The sequence below is a fragment of the Sphaerodactylus townsendi genome, linkage group LG11 (assembly GCF_021028975.2).
Source record: "Sphaerodactylus townsendi isolate TG3544 linkage group LG11, MPM_Stown_v2.3, whole genome shotgun sequence".
Taxonomy (NCBI): Eukaryota; Metazoa; Chordata; class Lepidosauria; order Squamata; family Sphaerodactylidae; genus Sphaerodactylus; species Sphaerodactylus townsendi.
Genome location: NC_059435.1, coordinates 21,386,954 through 21,407,718, shown reverse-complemented (window position 1 = coordinate 21,407,718; position 20,765 = coordinate 21,386,954). Strand labels below are relative to the sequence as shown.

Sequence of the window (20,765 nt, the reverse complement as noted above, 5' to 3'; positions counted from 1 at the left end):
TGGACTTGGATTCTGAGATGTATACCATCAAAGCTCTCTCCAAACAGAGAATGAGCTACTCGGTTCCAGAAAGGAACAACTCACGCCATTGCCCACATAGGCTGTTCACCAAAAACAGATCTTACAGTGACATGCCTCTAAAGATGCCAGCCATGGATGCGAGCGAAATGTTAGGCTCAAAAACTACCAGACTATATAGTCAAACCGTCCCAAAAACCCACGACGGCCAGTTGATTACGGCGATGAAATCTGCAAGTGCTCTTGAAGAGTTTTAATAAGTATTTTACAGCGGTGTGTCCATTTCATTCATCAGATCTTAGCAGGCAGAACCAAGGAGCTATTTGTGGGGAATAGGAATCCATCCTTACAGCCCTAGGCATTTGGAGCATGATTCTGCTGTACTGAAATTGGTGGGCTGCAGTGGATTCAGGCAAGCACCCAGAATTGTTAGTGATTAACTGCAACACCAGTACAAAGTCAAGGCATGTTCTTGGCCCAGCTTCTGAAAATTGACAAGTCTGATGTTTGAACCAATTACTCCAGCACACGCACAATGCTATTTTCAGGCAGCTACTATGGAGCGTTTCTAAATACTTTCCATCACCCCTCGTCAAATGAGATTTTCCTGACAAACGATCGGGTTACAAAACTGTATTTATAACTTGCAAAACTGGCATGGCCTTTGCTTGTGCTTGAATCTGTTTGGGGGTGGGCGTGCCCTTGCAGCATCAAGGAACACTAAATTCTTTCGCACAGCAACTTGAGGAAAACAAAGCATTAATTATTCCTCCTGGGACTGCAGTAGGAAGGAGTTGTGTGGGCAGTCTTAATACTGTCAGCGGCTGAGGTCTTAAATCCCTATTTATAATTGAGAGGTACGCTCACAAGAAGAGCTCTTGCCTGCTCTCCACTAGCTGAATGCTTTATCCTAGAAAGAGGTAAAAATGCTTTACTGGCAGCCATATGCAGATCCAGATCACCCTATAAACCTAGGCGGAATTATACATTGACAACTGGCGGTAATGAAGAAAACAAATGCATCCAGTCAGGCTCCCACAAACAGTAATCTACACAGGCAATATGTATGGAAGCTGGTCTGGTTTTGTGGATCTCTCTTAACTGACTGGAATGGTAACCATGAGAACAATATACTTGTAACTTCTTCCTCTGCTTGGTCTGTCCAATATGGTCCAAATTACAAGCTACCCAGTGGTGGCGAACCTTTGGCACTCCAGATGTTATGGACTACAATTCCCATCAGCCCCTACAATTGGCCATGCTGGCAGGGGCTGATGGGGATTGTAGTCCATAACATCTGGAGTGCCAAAGGCTCGCCACCACGGTGCTACACTGTTTCTGGTCAAAGCAGATGTTCAGGACATGGACAATGTAATTTTCCAGACTGGGACCATGGGATGTGGGGAGAAGGGGGCTTCGGCCTTCTTCCCCAATACCTGTTTCCTGACAGAAAATTACCTTAGGAAGCTGCTACCACCACACAGGGATACTTACATGCAATGTGTAAGATTCTCTGTACAACAAAGGACAGTTTCATGGGGTCATGTCTGGTTGAGAAAATTGTGTGTGGGGGAGTTCAGTATCCTTGCCCTGAATCAGGCCCCCAATAATGTGTTTCAAAACGGAACTCCCCATGCAAATCTTGTTTAACAGGACCTGCGGTAAACCCAGAAACTGTTTAACATGCAGTTAGGCCTTAATATTGATCTAGGCCAGGGGTAGGGAACCTGCGGCTCTCCAGATGTTCAGGAACTACAATTCCCATCAGCCCCTACCAGCATGGCCAATTGGCCATGCTGAGAGAGGCTGATGGGAATTGTAGTTCCTGAACATCTGGAGAGCCGCAGGTTCCCTACCCCTGATCTAGGCCAGGGGTCAGCAACCTTTACCACCCAAAGAGCCATTTGGACCCATTTTCCATGGCCCCAAAGATCTACTGAGCCGGAGAGGTGGCTCCGTGTGGAGCCGCCTCCAGTTTGGCCCCTCCACTTACCTTTCCTGGAGGGACACGCCTATGCTACCCTCTGACCTCCAGGCCACCGGAGCCGCAGTATAAGGCTGTAAGAGCCGCATGCGGCTCCAGAGCCGCGGGTTGCAGACCCCTGATCTAGGCAGAGGTTATGGGGTAGTCTTATTCCGTGATGATTATTGCCTCATAAAGGGTGTACTTGATACAGCAATGGGGTCTTTCATTACTCAAAAGTTTTAAGGTTATTTGTATCTTAATAATTAATACTCACAAGCAATTCTTCCATTTTCTCCCCTTGCTACAACTGCATGTGAGGAAAAAGGGGAATGCCCTTTTCCAGAATTCCATTTCCTGAAATGCTTAGGAGGGACAGAAGTTCTTGTACAGACCTCTCATCTGGAACACCATGAACAATTCGAGCCCAGTGCCTCACATGTATTGACAGAAATTTCCACTGGTACTGAGGTACAAAATAGGACAATTTGTAGTCCAATCCCTTGGCAAGAACAGGACCACCCCATTAGGAATACTCTGAGAAATTCTCCACGTACAGAGGATTCTTATGGTAATCTTCTCTGAATTTGAGAACTTATCCCAATAAAACTTCTCCAAGGAAAGTAATTTTAACATAATCTTATGGGTGCATGAACAAGGTACATTTTACAAGATCTGCCTCAGCTTCATGGTATCCATGGAAACCCACGAATCTTCAGTTGCAGCCTTCCACAGTACAGCCATATGTATGTCTTTAGTCCATCAGCAGTAAGGGCTTGCTGTTGACACCAGCTGTGACAAAGTTTTCATTTTTATTGGAGGACCTTCCCAGTCGACTCTGGTATAAGACCAGTCAACATATTAATAGGGTCCAATGACAGCACACAGTAAGAAACAGTACATCTATAGCAGGACTGAACAATACCCCGTTGTACATCTGTGCGTATAATCCTCCCCATGAAGGAAACGGGAGTCATGCTGGAAGATCCAAATCCAACAATCAGGCCACTGGGAGAATGAACTTTTAAAAATTCATTACGATAGGCTGAATCGGTACGACCGTTTTATAAAAATCACAAATTCATTCCTCAGAATACAGAACTTGTAAATGGGAGACAAGAAAGAATCTGTGTCAAGGATTTCTTAAAGAATGTGTCTGTGTTCAATCTATAATTTAATCTCACAAATTTACAAAATCTAACATATACCTGGAGAAAGGAATGAAAATGAGTGCGGGGGGAGGGGGGGTGTTTAAAAACTGAAAAGATTCATCAGTCAGTAGATGCGGGTTTCTTTCTTAACTTTTTTTCTTTTTTTCAAAAAAAGAGAGAGGCAGTTTTAAAGAATTCAGGTGCTGCCAGGCATCAATATAAGGTCAAATCATCCCAATTCAGTAGAACTGTGAAGCTGACAGGGAGCAAAAAAACCATGGCCGCCCTAAGGAACAAGTGCTTGGAGCTCCTTGTCCGACAGCTCGTTGACTTCCATGATCTTCTCCAAGTGCTCCATGTACCGGATGTGGTCTTGCAAGAAGTGTGGCACCCTCATGTTTTCAAGCACTGCAAATTCCCTCAGGCGTTCCACATCCTCGTAGGAAACCTACGCATGTAAGGAAGGGTTCACACCAAAGCATTCTTGTTTTGGTTATCTGATTCTGCAAACACAATCTTCTCTGTCTCCCCAAAACCATGCACTGGGGTCTTTCTTCAGAGTTTGGCACATGATTATAAAATCCGTGAGCCTAGGAACAAGTTCTCCACAACTTCCACAAATGAAGTCTATTCCAGGTCCAACCACTTCTGTAGCACTGCATTCATTCATGTAGAAAAGCTGTATAGAGGGAACTCCTAGAAGAAGTTCTCAAAATGGTACCCAGAATGTGACAAGGGAGTCCTACCATTCTCACTTACGGCTCCCTGCAAATAATCCAAGGGGCCAGCATGGTTTGAGCTTAGCGTTCTACTTGGCTTGTAGCCAGTAGTGGGATTCTGCCGAAGTGGTGCAAACCTGCTGAATCTCACCACTGCTTGTAGCAGCTAGTGCTGAACAAGAAAGGCTTCAAAAACACCCTGGGCAGATGTGTAAAAAGCACCAAACAAGGATTGGTAGAACGGCTTCGAAATGGCTTGTCAGTTTTCTTCTCTCAACCCAGAGTGTAACAAATTATAAAGTCAGGATTGATACTGCTTTAAAAGTACAAAGAGTACAAAGAGTACTTTCCTCTAATGCAAACTTCTGTCTGCTGAAGAGGTTGAGAGTTGCGCAAGAGAACAGAGGGGGCAGATTCGGGGAAATGGAATAGCGCAATGCTTGGTTTCCTCTTCAAACTTTTTCCATGAGGATACCAAAAATGTAGATTATACTTGTGACCAATTAATTTCAGAGTTCAGACAATCCCCATGGTGCTAAACATAATATTTTGAACACTGATTTGCTATTTATTCTCTGTTCATTCCTCTCTGAATATCAACATTCTCAAATCTTTAAAAGCATTAACACTGCTAGTTTAACGACCCAGTTAAACCAGCAGTGTTTAACTACCCACTTAAGCCTGCTGGTTTAGCTTCCCAGCAAATTCACCTACCTTTCCTAGGGCTGTCAGTAAGTAGAAATCAATGGATTGCCGGTATCTCAGAATTCGAAGGATGCCGTCCAAGTACACTTGATCTTTACTGAAGCAGCCTTTTAAAAAAATTAAATTAAAAATTAAGCACATTTTATTAAGCCCGCACTCTCAGCAAAATATGTTCCCACAGGTTCTTCCATACCAAGTTTTCATTGTAGCTCAGCTTCTTAACCAAATAATTCCTGTCCTCCTCCCTTTACATACCATATCATTTGCCAGTTGTTAGTTTCCCAGGTTTTCTTTGAGTTTTTTCCCCATGTTTTTGTATTTTGAGGCCAACTGTTTTCTGCACAAACACTGAACAAATAAGGAAAAAGACTCAGGAGAGACACCAAGAGCAAATGATGCCGCATGTAAGGGAGGAGAAAAACCAAAGCAGCTGACAAGCCAAGATGCAGGAAAAAAGTCAGTGTAGAAAAGTTCACAATGATATATTAAATATTGCAGCACAAGTAGCAGTCTAAAAAACTAAATAATTTTATTATACGTATGTAGAATAAATCAAAGCTAACAATTACCCTGCATATTTCTGTAAATATACCCCCCACCCCACTGGATAAGCAGAGAATTTATGTCCGGTAAGAGGGTATGAAATGAATTCTTAGGCTAGGACTGCACTAAATAGTGTGCCATTATAGATTCGTTTCTTTAAAAATTTTATATTGATGCTGTGTTTTAACATTATTGTAAGTAGCCCTGAGGCCGGTCTTGGCCGGGAATGGGCGGGGTATAAATATAATAAAATAAATGAAGAATGCAGAACATGTGTTGAAGGGACCACGGAACTCGAGAACCAGATTAAAAAGAGATCACAATATTTTTTTAAAGCCTAGCTGGATGCAGCTTCTCATGCTAGCACCAAACATTCTGCAGATTCGGTGCCCAAAAAGTAGGCATGGAGGGGGAGTTTCATAACAAGGTTCCTCAACAGAAAGTTCAATTTCTTGTGGCCATCCATCTTACCTGGGAGGCAATGACGAAGGGAGGGGGAACTGCGTCTGGGGCATGAACTGCCCGCGCGTCCCCTCCCGCCTCTGCCACACCATGCCCCTGCTCCACCCCGCCATGCCCCCTCCACATGACTGCAATGGCGGTGCCCAAGGAGAGCTACCCCAAATGTCCCCATTGCAGTTATGCCTCTGCTGGGAGGACACAAAGCAGAGGCTCTGAGGATGGCCTGACTCAGATCAGAAAGGAGGTGATCCAGTTTTTTTTTAAAGAGGCAAAATATTTGCTGGCTGAAATCTGCACAAATACTTTATATTCTTGTGCATCTTTATTCAAGAACAATTAAAAGAATACTATCTGAGGACAGATCTAATCCTTGAAAATCCACCTAATTGAATTCAGAGGGCCTTGCTCCTGAGTAAACATACTCCTGATCAGCCAGAGTACTTGGCTTCCAGGTCCCAACGTAGTTATGCGACATATTTTGGATATAAATCAATTTAATCGTAGTGAAGGAAGTGAAGCTAAAAACCTGGTCCTCCAACAATTTGCGGCATCAGCATCTAAATACTTAAATCAATACCTGTGCCACTGAAATAGAAACTTTGTGATAGAATGTCATGCAGGCAAAGTCTTTACAACTGGGATTTGAATCCTTTTTTTGAAAAGAGGATTCTCTTCATCAAAAAAAGAGTAGTCACCCAAGGAAGAATGATTTAGTTCAACATTTAGATGACTATTAAAGAAGTTCAAACTAATTCTGAAGATCAAACATCTTGATCGTGTCCTCTTTGTATTACGCTTTTTTTAAAAAAAATCACATTTTGAATAACAAATAGGGCTTGTACCCCCAACTTCACGCTCACAAGAGATCCTTTCCATATTTCCTAACTAGCAATTTTAAAGACTCAACTTGGTCAGAACTGGTTTTTACACCTCACTTTTTTCTATCTTTAAGGAGTCTCCGAGCAGCTTACAATCACCTTCCCTTCCCCTCTCCACAACAGGCACTTTGCGAGGTAGGTGGGGCTGAGAGAGTTCTGAAGGAACTGCGACTAGCCCAACGTCACCCAGAAGGCTTCATGTGGACGAGGGGGAAAAACAAACCCAGTTCTGTCCCAGCTTGTGGTTGGATCTAACCAGCTTTTTGGGGGGAGAAAGTAGGATCTACTTTGCCCTCCAAAAAAGAGTATACTGGGGATTGTGGGACCTGCATGGAAAATGACACATGGATCACTGGCTGTAGTAAATAAGGCAATTGGGTAAGATAGTGTTTAAAAGTTGGCTGGATCCAGCCTTAGTCTTTGTCTCTTGATCTCCCGTGAGACCCCCATTTGAACCATGGATTTCAAGGAAAACATTTGAATTGATTAAAAAAAAAACTTACCAGGCTGGGATGTATCAGTCCAACCTCTCTTGGCTCGAACACAATAATCCCACCTTGTATTGGGGTCCTTGACAAACCTTCCAATATCCAGAAATAGATCGCTAAAGGACATTTGACTAGCTTGGTAGACGGTGTAATAGAGAAGGGCGGCCCTCCATAGAAATGGGTCTTTTCGGAAGAGAACGCTATGAATGCTTGCCAAACCTTCCTCCGTGGGGTTGATGGGTTTTAGTCCATGCTTTCTGCGACCTGGCCAGTTGCTCCAGGGTTGACTGTTGTTGTTAATACCCCTAAGATAGTGAGTTCCTATACAAAATATTCAGATGGGCCATGTCAGAATATTAACCACAAGTAGCACAAGCAACCACCATGGCAGAAATCTGAATCGCATACCTCTAGACACTACCTGCAGGGGAAACTTCAGGACTTCCCAAATCAATCAGCAGATAAAAAGTGAACAATTTAGATTGTGGGCTTGAATTTCTGCCTTGGGCTCAGGTTTGTTTCAACGAGGATTGTGTGTGAGTGACATTTGCTAGATTGCACCTACCTTCTAAGGGAAGATCTGCAAACTGACTAGAATCATAGAGCCGGAAGAGACCACAAGGGCCATCAAGTCCAACCTCCTGCCATGCAGGAACACACAATCAAAGAACTCCCGACATATGCTCATCCAGCCTCTGTTTAAAAACCTCCAAAGAAGGATACTCCACCACTGCCCGAGGCAGTGAATTCCACTAACTGTCAGGAAGTTCCTCCTAATGTTAAGGTGGAATCTCTTTTCCTGCACCTTGAATCCATGACTCCGTGTCCTAGTCTCTGAGGCAGCATATTGATCTAGGCCAGGGGTCAGGAACCTTTTTAAACATAGCTAACATGTCGGCCCCCCCCCCACCTTTGCTTCTTCAGACTAAACATCCCCAGCAACCCAAGCCTGCCTCCGTAGGGCATGGACTCCAGACCTTTTACCATCTGAGGTGGGAGAAAGTTCTAGATACGCTGTTTATAAATATACCCTTTCCCTTTTGCTCATGACTTGTTGGTCTATGAGTACTAAATAAATGGATGGAATGGAGGTGGAGGAACTGGAGGAGGGAGCGAGAGTGGAATGAAATGCCTAACTCTATACATGTTGATTTCCCCCAGCAAATACATATACACCAGGTCAGGCTTATTTCTGCTCTTGGAGCCCAGCTGGAAGCAAATAACTTAAAAATAGCAGCGGGAAGGCCACTTACACGGAGAATCATCAGGCAGGGAAAGAGTTAAGCACTTCCATCCTTCTCAGTGACTCTCCCTGCTATAATATCCCCCACCCCTGCATGAGTCTTATAAAGCAAACATAAGGTGAGAACAACACACAGTTAATAAAGCAGAGCTGCGTCTCCATTGGCAGAATAGCGCAGTGGCAATGTCTATTGATGCCCCCCCCCCATCCTCTTACAGTTCCCAACTTGAGTTGTTCTTGACAGTTCCTTGAACCCCACAAACAAACTTTCAGGGGCTCAGTGGGCTTGCCCTGGGAAACGGACGCAGGGAAACCCTGACCCACAAAGCTTCTGAATAGCCACCACGATGTCTTTGCCGTACCTATTTCATGCCTTAACATTCCTTCCAGCCAATGCTCGCGTGCAGTAGCAATATTGATTGTCAGAGTTGGACGGCCATTCATGACTGTCATCGAGGCTCGAGAAAGCAAGTCTTCAGTGACGTGAACCACAATCTGTGGGGGGGGGGGGAGGGAAGTCTCAATGCATTAAGGGTTTGTTCTTCCCAACTTTAACCTTGTTTCCCCCACCCCCCCCAACCGCTGCAGAAGCATATCTATATCTATACATGCCATTTTTCAGGTGAACTGTACTTTAAGTTTGAAGAAGTAACTATTCAATGTATATCTGAAGAAGTGTGCATGTACTTATTCTCATTTCCAAATAACTAGAGCAAAAATGGACAGGATACATTTAGAAGCCCCTTGGGAATGGGGCGGTATAGAAATCCAAATAATAAATAATAAATAAGTGAAACAACAAATGCCAATTCAGTTAATGTATTGCCAAAGGCTTTCATGGCCGGAATCAACTGGCTGTTGTGCGTTTTCTGGATTGTGTGGCCGTGGTCTGGTAGTTTTTGCTCCCAACGTTCTACCCACATCTACGGCTGGCATCTTCAGAGGCCTGTCATTTCATTAAGAGAACAGCTGTTTTATTTAAAGGGTCCCCTTTTGGCTCACAGCCACCCCCACATACTGACCATTCTGCCATTTTACCAAATACAACTAAGCCACCCTGTCCTTTGGGTTCAACTAAGAAGTTTAAAGAGAAGGACATTGGTGGCAGTGAAAATAAGCCCAAAAAATGCTAGGGGGGGGGGAGGGGGCAAAATAGCACACATCTCAGAACACTATAGACAAGTGCCTTTACGAGAGTTACATATAAAGGATCTCAGAATGAAGCAAAACATTACATTTCTATTTTTCTTTTGTGGTCCCATGTAGAAGCAACTACTCTGAAATAGCTGAATTGAAATTCACATCAAAAAATGAACTTCAAAGGGACACCCCAGCATGAAACATTACATTAGAATTCATCAAAGCTTCAAAACAAGCCGTCCCCCCTCTCTCCCCAACCTGAATAAAGACTTCAGATTCCTTTGTCATTAGAGGTGTAAAGAATACAGGCGTATCTACAAAAACTGGCGCCCAGGGCAAGCACTGGAATTGTGCACCCCTCCCCATCTTGGAACAAGCTCTCTAGTGGCCAGGTCTACCACAATTTTCATCCACAGGTGATCAACTCTCTGGAGGGCTGGTCAACCCACCATAAAAAAAACAATGTGTTGACCGGGCCACTGCAGAAGACAGGCCTATCCATTGCTTCTTAATGGAAGGAAGACCAACCCTCTGATGGCGATGGCTTCCTGCTTTGCAAAGAGGTGGCCTGGGCACCCCTAGGAAAGAAGAAGAAGAAGAGTTTGGATTTATATCCCCCCTTTCTCTCCTGCAGGAGACTCAAAGGGGCTAACAATCTCCTTTCCCTTCCCCCCTCACAACAAACACCCTGTGAGGTAGGTGGGGCTGAGAGAGCTCCGAGAAGCTGTGACTAGCCCAAGGTCACCCAGCTGGCGTGTGTGGGAGTGCACAGGCTAATCTGAATTCCCCAGATAAGCCTCCACAGCTCAAGCGGCAGAGCGGAGAATCAAACCCGGTTCCTCCAGATTAGATACACGAGCTCTTAACCTCCTACGCCACTGCTGCAGCACCCGGGTCTCATGAACTGGCTTGCCCTGCCTTAAATATAATAAAACTTGTCAACCAGCTTAGCAAAATGGAGAACTACCTCATTACCGCCATTGAGAATGGTCTCTAAACTGGCTTGTTTATATTTGAATTTTATAGGATAACATTTCACCCTGTTCTTCCTGCTCTAGGGAGGCTGTAGTTGGGGCATGTGTTGGGTATTCCCTGGGGTGCAAGGTGATGTTTTTATAAGGGAGCCAACCTCGCCCAGGCAACCTTCCTTCGCCATGTATTTCCTGACATGGCTCCAGATGCGAGCTCTAGAAAGGAGGCTGCCCCCTGTAGCCAGCTCAAAATTTTCATAGCTTCCGTATTTTTGCAAAGTCAGTTCCATAATTTTGATGGCCTGCAGAGGAGACAAAAGCAGAGAAATTTATATGAAAGTTAGGAAAGAGCTCTTGCAGGTTACCATGGCGACACAGAGAATAAAACACATGGTTCCCCTTAACCAAAATCCCTCGGTATCTTACATTTTCATATTTTACATTAGGGACCCAAGTAAAAGCCATTGTTCATATATCTGGATGCACCAATGGTTATCTTTGCATGAGGGTAAATTGTGAAGAGAAAGGCCACAGGTATTACATGTCACTAAACTGAAGAAAAATATAATTAGTAAGTTTAGTAGAAAGGAAACTAGAGAGTTTTTTGGATTTATATCCCCACTTTCTCTCCTGTAAGGAGACTCAAAGGGGCTTACAATCTCCTTGCCCTTCTCCCCTCACACCAAACACCCTGTGAGGCTGTTGGGGCTGTGACTAGCCCAAGATCACCCAGCTGGTGTGTGTGGGAGTGCACAAGCTAATCTAGTTCACCAGATAAGCCTCCACAGCTCAAATGGCAGAGCGGGGAATCAAACCTCGTTCCTCCAGATTAGAGTGCACCTGCTCTTAACCACTTCACCACGCTGGCTCACAGCTATGTCTTCAGCTCAGCAATCTGATGTATATATAGATATTTTCAACATTTAAAGAATTATTCAGTTTCCAAATTTCTCTCTGTACGATAGTGGCAGACTTTCTCCTGGAAATTACTAAATGCCAGTAGATTTCCTTCGACCTGTATTGTATATGCTTTTTAATCTGTTTTTAATCTGTTTTTTATTACTGTTGTACTGTTGTCTATGCCAATAAAGGCTTGCTTCTTCTCAGTTTCCAAATTGGCAATAAAGGGAAAGATGACCATTCCTTAGTGTTCTCAAACAATCTATGGTCCAGGGCACCTGTGGAGATCCTGACCATATGGCTCGCCCAAATCATTTCAAAGGAGGAGAAAGAACCATACCTGAGGAAATGGACATACCGTATATACTCACATATAAGCCGAGTTTTTCAGCCCTGTTTTAAGGCTGAAAAATGCCCCCTCGGCTTATACACGAGTCATTGCTTATCAGCCGGCTCTTCAGGCTTCTGCCGAGGCTGGGGGCATGGCTGGGATGACCTCCCTGCAGCTGCACCAGCTGCTTGTTGCTGCCCTCCTGGAGGGGGAAGGGGAACCCTGGCTGGGCTTCCTCAAACCCCGGAGGCAGAGGGAGCTCCTTATTTGGGCAGTGACTCCCCCTGATGTCATTGCCCAAATAAGGAGCTCCCTCCACCTCCTGGCTGGGTTTGAGGAAGCCCATTAAAGGATAACTCTTTATTTTTATTTGGTTCGGTCACATGTTGTACCCAAGCCTTTCTTCCCACAGTTTACCCTCGTACAAATGCTGTGGTGTAGACTAGGCTGCAATGGTATGACTAGGTCCAAGATCACCAAGTGACCTTTGTGGCAGAATGGGTATTTGAACCTGGGTCCCTCCAGTCATAGTCTGACATATCTACTCTTCGCTGCCACAGATTCTACCATGTTGGCCGTGCCATGATGATAGAATCTTACGAGAAAAGGCACACTCCCAACAGCACAGTATGAGGGTTATGTACTTTCCACCGAGTAGCCTAAATAATTCAGAGTGACAGATCTTCAGCTCTGTAACAAGGCCCCAGCAGTTTGAAAGATGTTCATGACAGTCAGTAGTCATCCCAGAGATCAAGTTTCTACTGAACAATTGCTTATTTCATTTAACAGACTGTCCCCATTTAATATTTTATCCTCTGGCACGACCCTTTCCTTCATTGAATTTCCTTCTGACAAAAGTGAACCAAGGAGAAGTGGAAAATATGAAACACTGGCTGAAGTTCACCAGGCCACCAGCATTGGAAGTTTCTCTCTCACAAGCTTCTGGCGAAACCAAAAATCTTGGGAACTACAAGCACATTTTGGTCAATGCCTGCGGGTCTCCAAGAAGGGTGTGGGAATCCAAGTTTCATTTCTTTAAAACATTGCTAGGCTACCTTTCCACACAAATAAAGTTCCCATAGCAACAAACTTCTAAGCATGTCAACGTTAAAACATTTAAAATAAATTATACATTCAACAAATCAATAGAACCATATACACTCACAGGAACACAAAGTTTCTAGATATTTCTAGAATAACTTATGGTCTCCCTGTGAGAAGTGATGTCACAAATCCTCATGGACCACATTGCCAGGGTCGGAGTGAGGGGGAACTGCGCCCGGGCCACGCATGTGCCCCGTGCTCCCGCCACGCCCCTGCACAGGTGCGTGTCCGAGGCGTCGCCGCCCCCACCCCGCCCCGTTGGTGCTATGCCACTGAACATGGTTCTATGTGGATCTCAGCCATTACACAAACCAAAACGACCGCTGACACATGTTACAGGAGGAACAGGTAGCAGAATAAGTTTGGAAAGAGGTGCAAGCTTAAAATGTAATAGATGGCAGACTTAATACAACGAGGATGGGGAAGAAACTGAAAAAAAGATTCTGGCTGTGAGAGTGACATAGTCTGCGAGAAGCATCTGCAGCCTTTACCTGCTTTAGAAAAGTGCCCGAGGCTTGGCTGTGCTTTTCCAACACGTTGGACAATGCTGGATTTGCGTACTCAAACTGCGGGTTGTAGCTATAACCAGACTTGAAGAACTTCGCCTTCTCTCGCTCCACATTGGAAGGCTTGATGGCCGTGAGGATACAGAATTTCCGCCCGGCGGCATCACCCTCCTTTAAGCAACTTTTGGGGGGTGGCAGCTGCTTTGGTTTGGGCAGGCTGGAGGGAGAACGCCGTTTGGCCTTGGGCCGGGGGGAGGGCGCGATGCCACAACCTGCCACGGAAATGCTGTGAGATAACCTGCCACTGGGGGTCACCGGGCCGGTGATGAAGAGGGAGGGCTGTCGACTGAGGCAGCACCACCCACCTCGAAAGAAAGGCCGGGAAGCTCTGAGCTTGTGGTGCTCATTGCTTCTCAGTCTGCAGGAGGATTTGGTGGCCTTTCGGTGCCGTTTGGGATACACTGAGGGATGCTTTTGCAACAGGTGCTTTTTCCCCTCTTTGCTTTGCAGGAGGACATTGTCGCTGCTAGTCCCTGTGGTGAACGTGTCCTTCAGGATTCCGGAGTGGGACAAGTTCTGAACGGGGCTTTCATTCTGAAGAATCAGTTCATGTTCTTCAGGAGTTAAGAGTCTCTTTGTGGAGAGTTCCCTTTGTGGCCAGTGAAGTTTCTCTGTGTTAAACAAAGGAAGGAGACAGTTACAGAGATACAAACAGTGCCATCCGAGGTAGAATTACTCAAGTCTAACTCTGCTGAAATTAATGGTTGCATGGTTATTCATTTAACAATCAATCAGTCTTTATTATTGCCCTTGATCTGCATAAGATGATTACAGTAAATATCCTGGTTTCTCTTCAGATCATATAAATCTTCGATCTAACAATGTCATATTCTAAAAAGGGTTATATTCAACTGAAACTATAATTTCACAAGCACAGAAATATTGAAGGGAAGTTTCAACAATACAATCGGACTATTCTTCAACATACCCTTTGACGCAGGCAAATGTGTCCAGGGTTGCTGTACCATCATGCAAACAGAGAAGCTGATTCAGAAACTGGCTTCATAAGAATCTAAAGTCTCATGTATGGTTCTAAATCAAGTTTTTATCCTTGTCGTTCAGTGAGAGCATCTGTTTCACCACCAGGAGTTCCCAGTTTCAATTCCCCAGCAATGCTGTGACTCAGCACTGAACCAAAGCAGATGCTATAATACTGAGTAACAGTCCCTCCCTAAGTCAGACAGGGAAAATTCCAAACATATACCCTATTTTCAGATGTTATTAGCCACCATTCCTCCAGCTTAACCAATCAAGTGGGAGTCAAGGGCTGGAATGCTTTCTGGCAAATCTGGTCAGTTTCACCTTACCCCACTCCAAAGGGTGAGCGGTCAAGATTGAAACTGACTAGATCATGTCTCCTCTGCTTGTGATTTGAAATAACAAGCTGGGGAGCCTACTGCCACCACAGTCTTGAGTAAGGCAGGCTCAAACAGAAACAGAGGCAAACACAAAGTGGTCAAACCTCTGCAAGGGCTGGAAACTTGTTTGGTTTTTTTTTAATGAAAGATAAAAATGGAAGGAATCCAAAAAAGTGGCAAAAATAAATTGAAACAGGTAGCTATTTCAGATTAAATAGAACAAATTTGAATCAAAAGTTGTCTAACTGAAGGAAGGAAGAGAATGATTCTAGCCCTTAGAACCTCAAGTGTTTATCTGCCCATTTAGGCACCCCAATACTGGCAGTTCTGAGACTATTCTGTTTTTAACAATATTTCCACCATTAGCTGTCATCTTTTCAACAAGGACTGAAATATATATTGTGATGCCTCACCGGTACATTAACTCATTTCTTCTGCCCTTACTCTCTCTCTCTCTCTCTCCTCCCCCCCCCACCCCCCACCCCGTATTTAAAGTAGCTTTGGAAATAAATGCCTAGAAAGCAATGTGAACAAGAGACTTTTTGTTGTATTAAGCAGTCATGAATTTATGCTTACATAATATAATAAAAGCATTAGTTGTTGTTGTTAAGTATATTATTATTTGATGGTCTCTGTGCATCCCTATTTTTCCATTATAATTACTTCTATGAAATTACTTGAACAATACTCTCTATCAGTAAAGAAAAATAAGAAGGGACTTTACAGAAAATAATTAGGGGCTACACTTTTAAAATCTCTGAACAGCATCAATTTGTACACTGCTGACTGGTTTCTCATCCATTATTTCCTGCGTGGCCTGCTGGTAAATTTTAACCCTCAAATGTGACAGAAGAAAACTGCACGTAATATTATTAAATTTTCCATTTGGATATGAGGATTTCTTTTCTTGCAGTGCCTTGTATTTTCTGACATTAACTCCAAGCTAGTCAGGGGCACAGAATGTTAAAAAATTACAATCCCCAGGAAAGCAAGAACCTTCTGACAGATTAACGCATCTTGCTGGTTTGGCATAATTCAGTGGTAGCGTTGCTATTGATTTTAAACAGACCCTCAGGGCTTTGCTTGTGACAAGGGATGTGCCAAAATGCATTGTTGACACCTGTGCACGAAAAGCAAAGATACGTATACATGGGTGTGTGTATGTTCAATTCCTATATATTGTGTTCAAAATAAGGTATGTTTACATTATGCTTTTCCATGTAACATTATGTTTCTGTATTGTTTACATTATGTGTGGTTTTTTTAAAAAGCAAACAGATTCCATCTCAACCATGCAAAATGAATGTGTAGCATTTTCAATTAAGCCAACTCCCATCTGAGCAAAGATCTCCCAGGGGATCGTAAGAACTGGTTAATTACTCCTTAGGGGGGGTGCATTTGGGCTCCTTTTTAATGGCACTAACACCCAAATTACCCAGCCCCTTTGCTTACAATTGAATTGTCCGTGATTGCAAAAACTGAATAATAAACAACGCCCCCCCCCCCTTCAAAGCAATACTCACCAGTGACACGGATGGATTTCAGCATCATTCCTGGAGGGCGGGGGTGTTTATTTAAGATTCTCTCCCTTTCCCCTCCCTTTCCCCTTTTGGAGACCTGAAGCCCTCACTGGCCACTTCCAGCATGAAAAGCCAGGTAGAGGCAACCAAGGTGCAAGGAAGGAGATGCACTGATGCACCCAGTGCTGAGCCACTGTGCAAAGAGCCCAGCTGATTACAAAGAAATCCCCACAACTCCAGACCCCGTCTCGCCTTCCTCCCTCCTGCTTCCTGTACAGGGACACATAGGAGACAGCGGTTATGTCTGTTGCTAAGACACACACACACCGCCCAATCTCTCACATCTCAGGGCACTGACCTATACACGGAAAAGAAACCGCAAGAGGCTTGCAGCTGCGCAATGAATGCCACCAGGGTGGATCTCATAGGAAACTACATTTCCCAAGATGCAGTGCTTCGTGAAGGATGCTGGGAGTTGTAGTTTTCAATTGAAACAGCCGAGCACTGCAGATGGGGTGGATGTCCATGGTGGTATTCTGACAAGCAATACTGCTTGTGAGGTCTGCCTGTCACTAGTAGTGCTGCATGTTCTTGGTACTAAAAGAAATGGGACAGGGAGCCACAGCTGCTTTCTAGCTAACTTGCCATGTTGGCAGTCTTCCTGTTGATAAGGACAGCTCATAAGCACAGTTGTGCACATTAACCTGCAAGTTTAAGTATTCTTGGTGGGGTGCACATAATGTTTTCAGTATAGGTGTAGCTGTGAGTGTTCTGCAATGGGCCACTCACCATCTTGAAAAGATTCACTTTTACAAAAACACAATGAAAACAAGTTTCTCGCCCACATGCAGCGGTGGGATTCAGCAGATTCGCACCACTTCGGCAAAACCGGTTGTTAAAATGGTGCTTGTATACAACCAGTTGTTAAATTATTTGAATCCCACCACCGGAACTGGTTGTTAAATTATTTGAATCCCACCCCTGCCCACATGGTTATAATGACAGAGGCCGAAATGTTTGTGCAGTGTTGTAGGAGATCTCCTTGGCCAAATGGGGGCTTGCGAGAATGGATAAGATGAAGTGACTTTTACTGACCAAAAAAATGATGCGAACGAAGGAGCTACATACAACTCTGCTTGCACAGACAACAGAATCCAGTTCTCAGCACAGGATTTGGATGTTTACGGCACATATTAATTTATTTTAAACACAGATGGATGCTTGTCTATATGATTATTGCTTTATTTTCAGGATAATTCACCACTGACCTAAAGATTACCATTCAAAGGGAGATGACAGTGTGAAATTATTGAAGTAGAAGTTATCACGAAATCTGATACCATCAGTTAAGTTTCAGTTACAACAACCATTTCCTCTACAAACATAAAATTTCTTTAATGAATCTAAGATCGTAAGCTCCTGCAATGTCTGCTGTATATGAGGAGCGTAGTGACCACACACAACTCAGCTCTCTGTTGAAATATCACTGCTGCCGCATGCATTTCATAGTGTTTTGATACTACTGCAGATGATGTTTTTCATCTCCATGGCCAAGTTTATCTGCCATCTGAGAATACACTTCATCACCATCTTATGCTCTAATAGCACAACGCTCCTTTGTTTTGTTTTGCTGTAAGATATGAACTGAAACATCTAAGCTTTTCATCCGTATACCTGAAATTATTTCACTGAGATCCATGAATCATCTGAAACAGGGTCTTGAAATATATACTGGTAGACTCATTCCACATAATGATGGTCATGTGTAGATTCTTCTTTTCACAGTCTTGGTCTTAAATGAATCTGGAACATGGCGTTATCAGTCAATTGCAAGTACTTTGTTTCTTAACTGCCGATGCACGAGTGAAGTACCTGGAAAGAATTAAAGGACCAGATATTGCATATATTTTGAAACCATTTTTTAAGTATCATATGAACATTAGCACATGACTGATTAATTAGCTCATGAGCGATGTACCTCAGTGGCAGGGCCACATAATTCACCGCCCGGAGCCCTTCGGGGATTGGGCGGTATAGAAATTGAAGATATAAATAAAATAAAATAAATAATATTGTTGTGCTTCTGCTGTCTTTACAAGTAAACACAAGGCAGTAGTAATAGGTCTCTGCTGCTCAATCCCTTTATTGCAGTCAGCATAATCAAGGGCCTTTCCAGCCAGCTAGCAGCCATGAATCCAGAGTCCCTTGTCAAGTATGTTCCCTCCTTCTCTCCATACCTCTCCTCCTGTCCTGTGCCTCACTTTCCCAGGGACGAAGAGAGGGGGAATTGCGGCCAGGGCATGAGCTGCCCACGCGTCCCCTCCCGCCCAACATGCCCCTCCCCACCCCCCGACATGTGACAGCAATGGCGGCGCTTAGGACAAACTGCCCCAGACGTCCCCATTGCCGCTACGCGTCTGCACTTTCCCCTTCTTTTTTTCACACAATCAAACAATGGGGGTTAAGGATGTACAAAATGCTGCCAAGCTTCAGGTAGTAACTGGAGATTTCCCACTATTACAACTGATCTCTAGGCATCAAAGGCCAATTCGCTTGGAGAAAATGGCCACACTGGAAGGTGGAATCTATGGCATTATACCCCACTGAAGCCTTTCCTCTCCCCAAACCCCAGTCTCCTCAGGTTCCGTTCCCAAAATCTCCAGGTATTTCTCAACCCAGAACTGGCAACCATGCATGTACATGGTCGGTCCAGGCCTAGGGAGTTTCCATAGATCAGTGGTTTCCATAGATCAGTGGTGGTGAACCTTTGGCACTCCAGATGTTATGGACTACAATTCCCAATTGGCCATGCTGGCAGGGGCTGATGGGAATTGTAGTCCATAACATCTGGAGTGCCAAAGGTTCGCCACTACGGCCATAGATGTACATAATTTTTCAGGCCTAGGGAGTTTAAACAAATGGGTTTGCCACTATCATATATGGTTTGGCTCTTGTACTGAAGGACCAATTAATTTTTCCAGTTGGTTTAACCTCCCTTGTTGAGTATTCAGCCCACTCCTAATCGTGTTTGCTCCGAAGCAAACCTCACACTCCCAAGCAAGCATGAGTGGTATTTGCAATCTTAAATGGTTACTTCACCAGTCACAGCACCAGCTACTGTTTCCTGCAGTTCCATTAAAGTTGCCTCACAAGTATTTTCTCAACTAGAGTTGCCTCAGAGCCCTCACTGCTGTGCAACAGGGTTGTTATCCTGATGCAGTAATCTTTATCAGCACAAATAATATGGCGGCGGGGGGTGGGGGTGGGGGTGGGGGGTGGGGAAGGACTTGCAGCATTCATGAGTTACTTTTTGATTATGAACTTAATCTAACACTGATAATGTTGTTTTACACAATCACTTATTCTGGAATAAAAAAAGAAATCAACCAATATCTTGCTTTGGGCCGTCCACTCTTTTTATTAAATTTCTTTTCAGTGTCTGATTCACTGCTGCAGCAGAGGTTGCCGAGTTCAAGATTTCTGATCCCAGGAGAAATAATTATATAAACAGCCCTATAGAGAATTATTTGTGCTCAGGGATGGCTGAAGAATGTATTGACCACTGGAGCCCTCCATCTCAGCCACTATCTTTCCTTTCTCACTCGGGAAATAGGAAAATAGGGAAATCGGTCACCTTGGTCTCGAATAATAGCACCCTTAGTTTCCCTTCAGGTTGCCAACTCTTTCTTGGAAAATTCTGGACAATTTGAGAGCAGTGCCTGGAGGTGGTAAGGTTTAGAGAGGGAACTCAGGGGGGGATGTGGAGCCCAGACTCAGAGCTGTCTTTTCATCCAAAGGGAACCAATCTTTGTGGTCTAAATATCATAAGAACATAAGAACAAGCCAGCTGGATCAGACCAGAGTCCATCTAGTCCAGCTCTCTGCTACTCGCAGTGGCCCACCAGGTGCCTTTGGGAGCTCACATGCAGGATGTGAAAGCAATGGCCTTCTGTGGCTGTTGCTCCTGAGCACCTGGTCTGTTAAGGCATTTGCAATCTCAGTTTCAATTCCAGGAGACCTCCTACTTTGGGGTTGACAACTCTACCTGCAGTGTGGTAAGGTCACAGGGAACATCCCAGTCTCTGCATTGTATGTCCACCACTGAAGGATAAGAGGGTGGCAGTGAAAGTCATCCAGCAGTGGTTGAGAGGCTAATGCCACAGGTGTGGTACCATGCAAGCTACTGAGAGGCTAGCAAAACTCAGAGTGAACACAGGGCGATGATATCATTTGTTGGTACCGGTTCTGCTAGCTGCGTGGCTGCACAATGCTACATCCGTGATCCTGGCTGCTCCTTCACCACTCCTTGATGCCCGCCAGTAAAGGCACCATCTCTCTTTGATGCCTGCCAGTAAAGACACCATCTCTCTTTCACCTTTCATGGCTGGTACATTCCCTGGCCCTCCCCCCAGCAAATTTAAAGTGGGTTACAGGTGGGATAGATGAACCTGTTGTAGCCCCAGGTCACTTGCATGGGTGGGCGTCCCATGGTCAGTGAAAGCATTGACTGGGGCATGTGCATGCACCTTTGCACAGAGACCCTGTTTTCCCACACTCACCTCCCTCCACTGTGTAGCTATAAGCCTGGCAGGCATGGACCTCCATGCTGTCGTCCCTGTGCCCCTACATGCTGTTGTCCCTGTTTTCCTCCATAGCTATGCAGCAATGAGGCAGGAACGAGTGGACTCGCATTAACAGTGGGATC

The 20,765-nt window shown here is 44.5% G+C and overlaps 1 protein-coding gene across 1 annotated transcript; it reads right to left on the bottom strand.

Annotated features, from left to right (window-relative positions):
* Positions 1-2,774: 2,774 nt before the first annotated feature.
* Positions 2,775-16,440, bottom strand: KIAA0895 (KIAA0895 ortholog). Its single transcript, XM_048511609.1, has 7 exons — positions 16,064-16,440; positions 13,108-13,793; positions 10,440-10,583; positions 8,533-8,665; positions 6,943-7,248; positions 4,566-4,663; positions 2,775-3,580 (listed from the first exon to the last, which is right to left on the bottom strand). The coding sequence occupies exons 1-7, from the start codon at positions 16,089-16,091 to the stop codon at positions 3,419-3,421; spliced, it is 1,557 nt and encodes a 518-aa protein (XP_048367566.1). The 5' UTR covers positions 16,092-16,440; the 3' UTR covers positions 2,775-3,418.
* Between the last annotated feature and the right edge of the window lie 4,325 nt (positions 16,441-20,765).

What these genes read in the sequence shown, in the direction of transcription:
- KIAA0895 (XM_048511609.1), bottom strand. Translation starts at nt 16,091, where the DNA reads ATGATGCTGAAATCCATCCGTGTCACTG. An exon ending in GACTGATACATCCCAGCCTG is followed by an intron (nt 4,664 to 6,942) that starts GTAAGTTTTTTT and finishes TTTTTTTAAAAG; the next exon opens with GCTGCTTCAGTAAAGATCAA. An exon ending in TACTGACAGCCCTAGGAAAG is followed by an intron (nt 3,581 to 4,565) that starts GTAGGTGAATTT and finishes TTACATGCGTAG; the next exon opens with GTTTCCTACGAGGATGTGGA.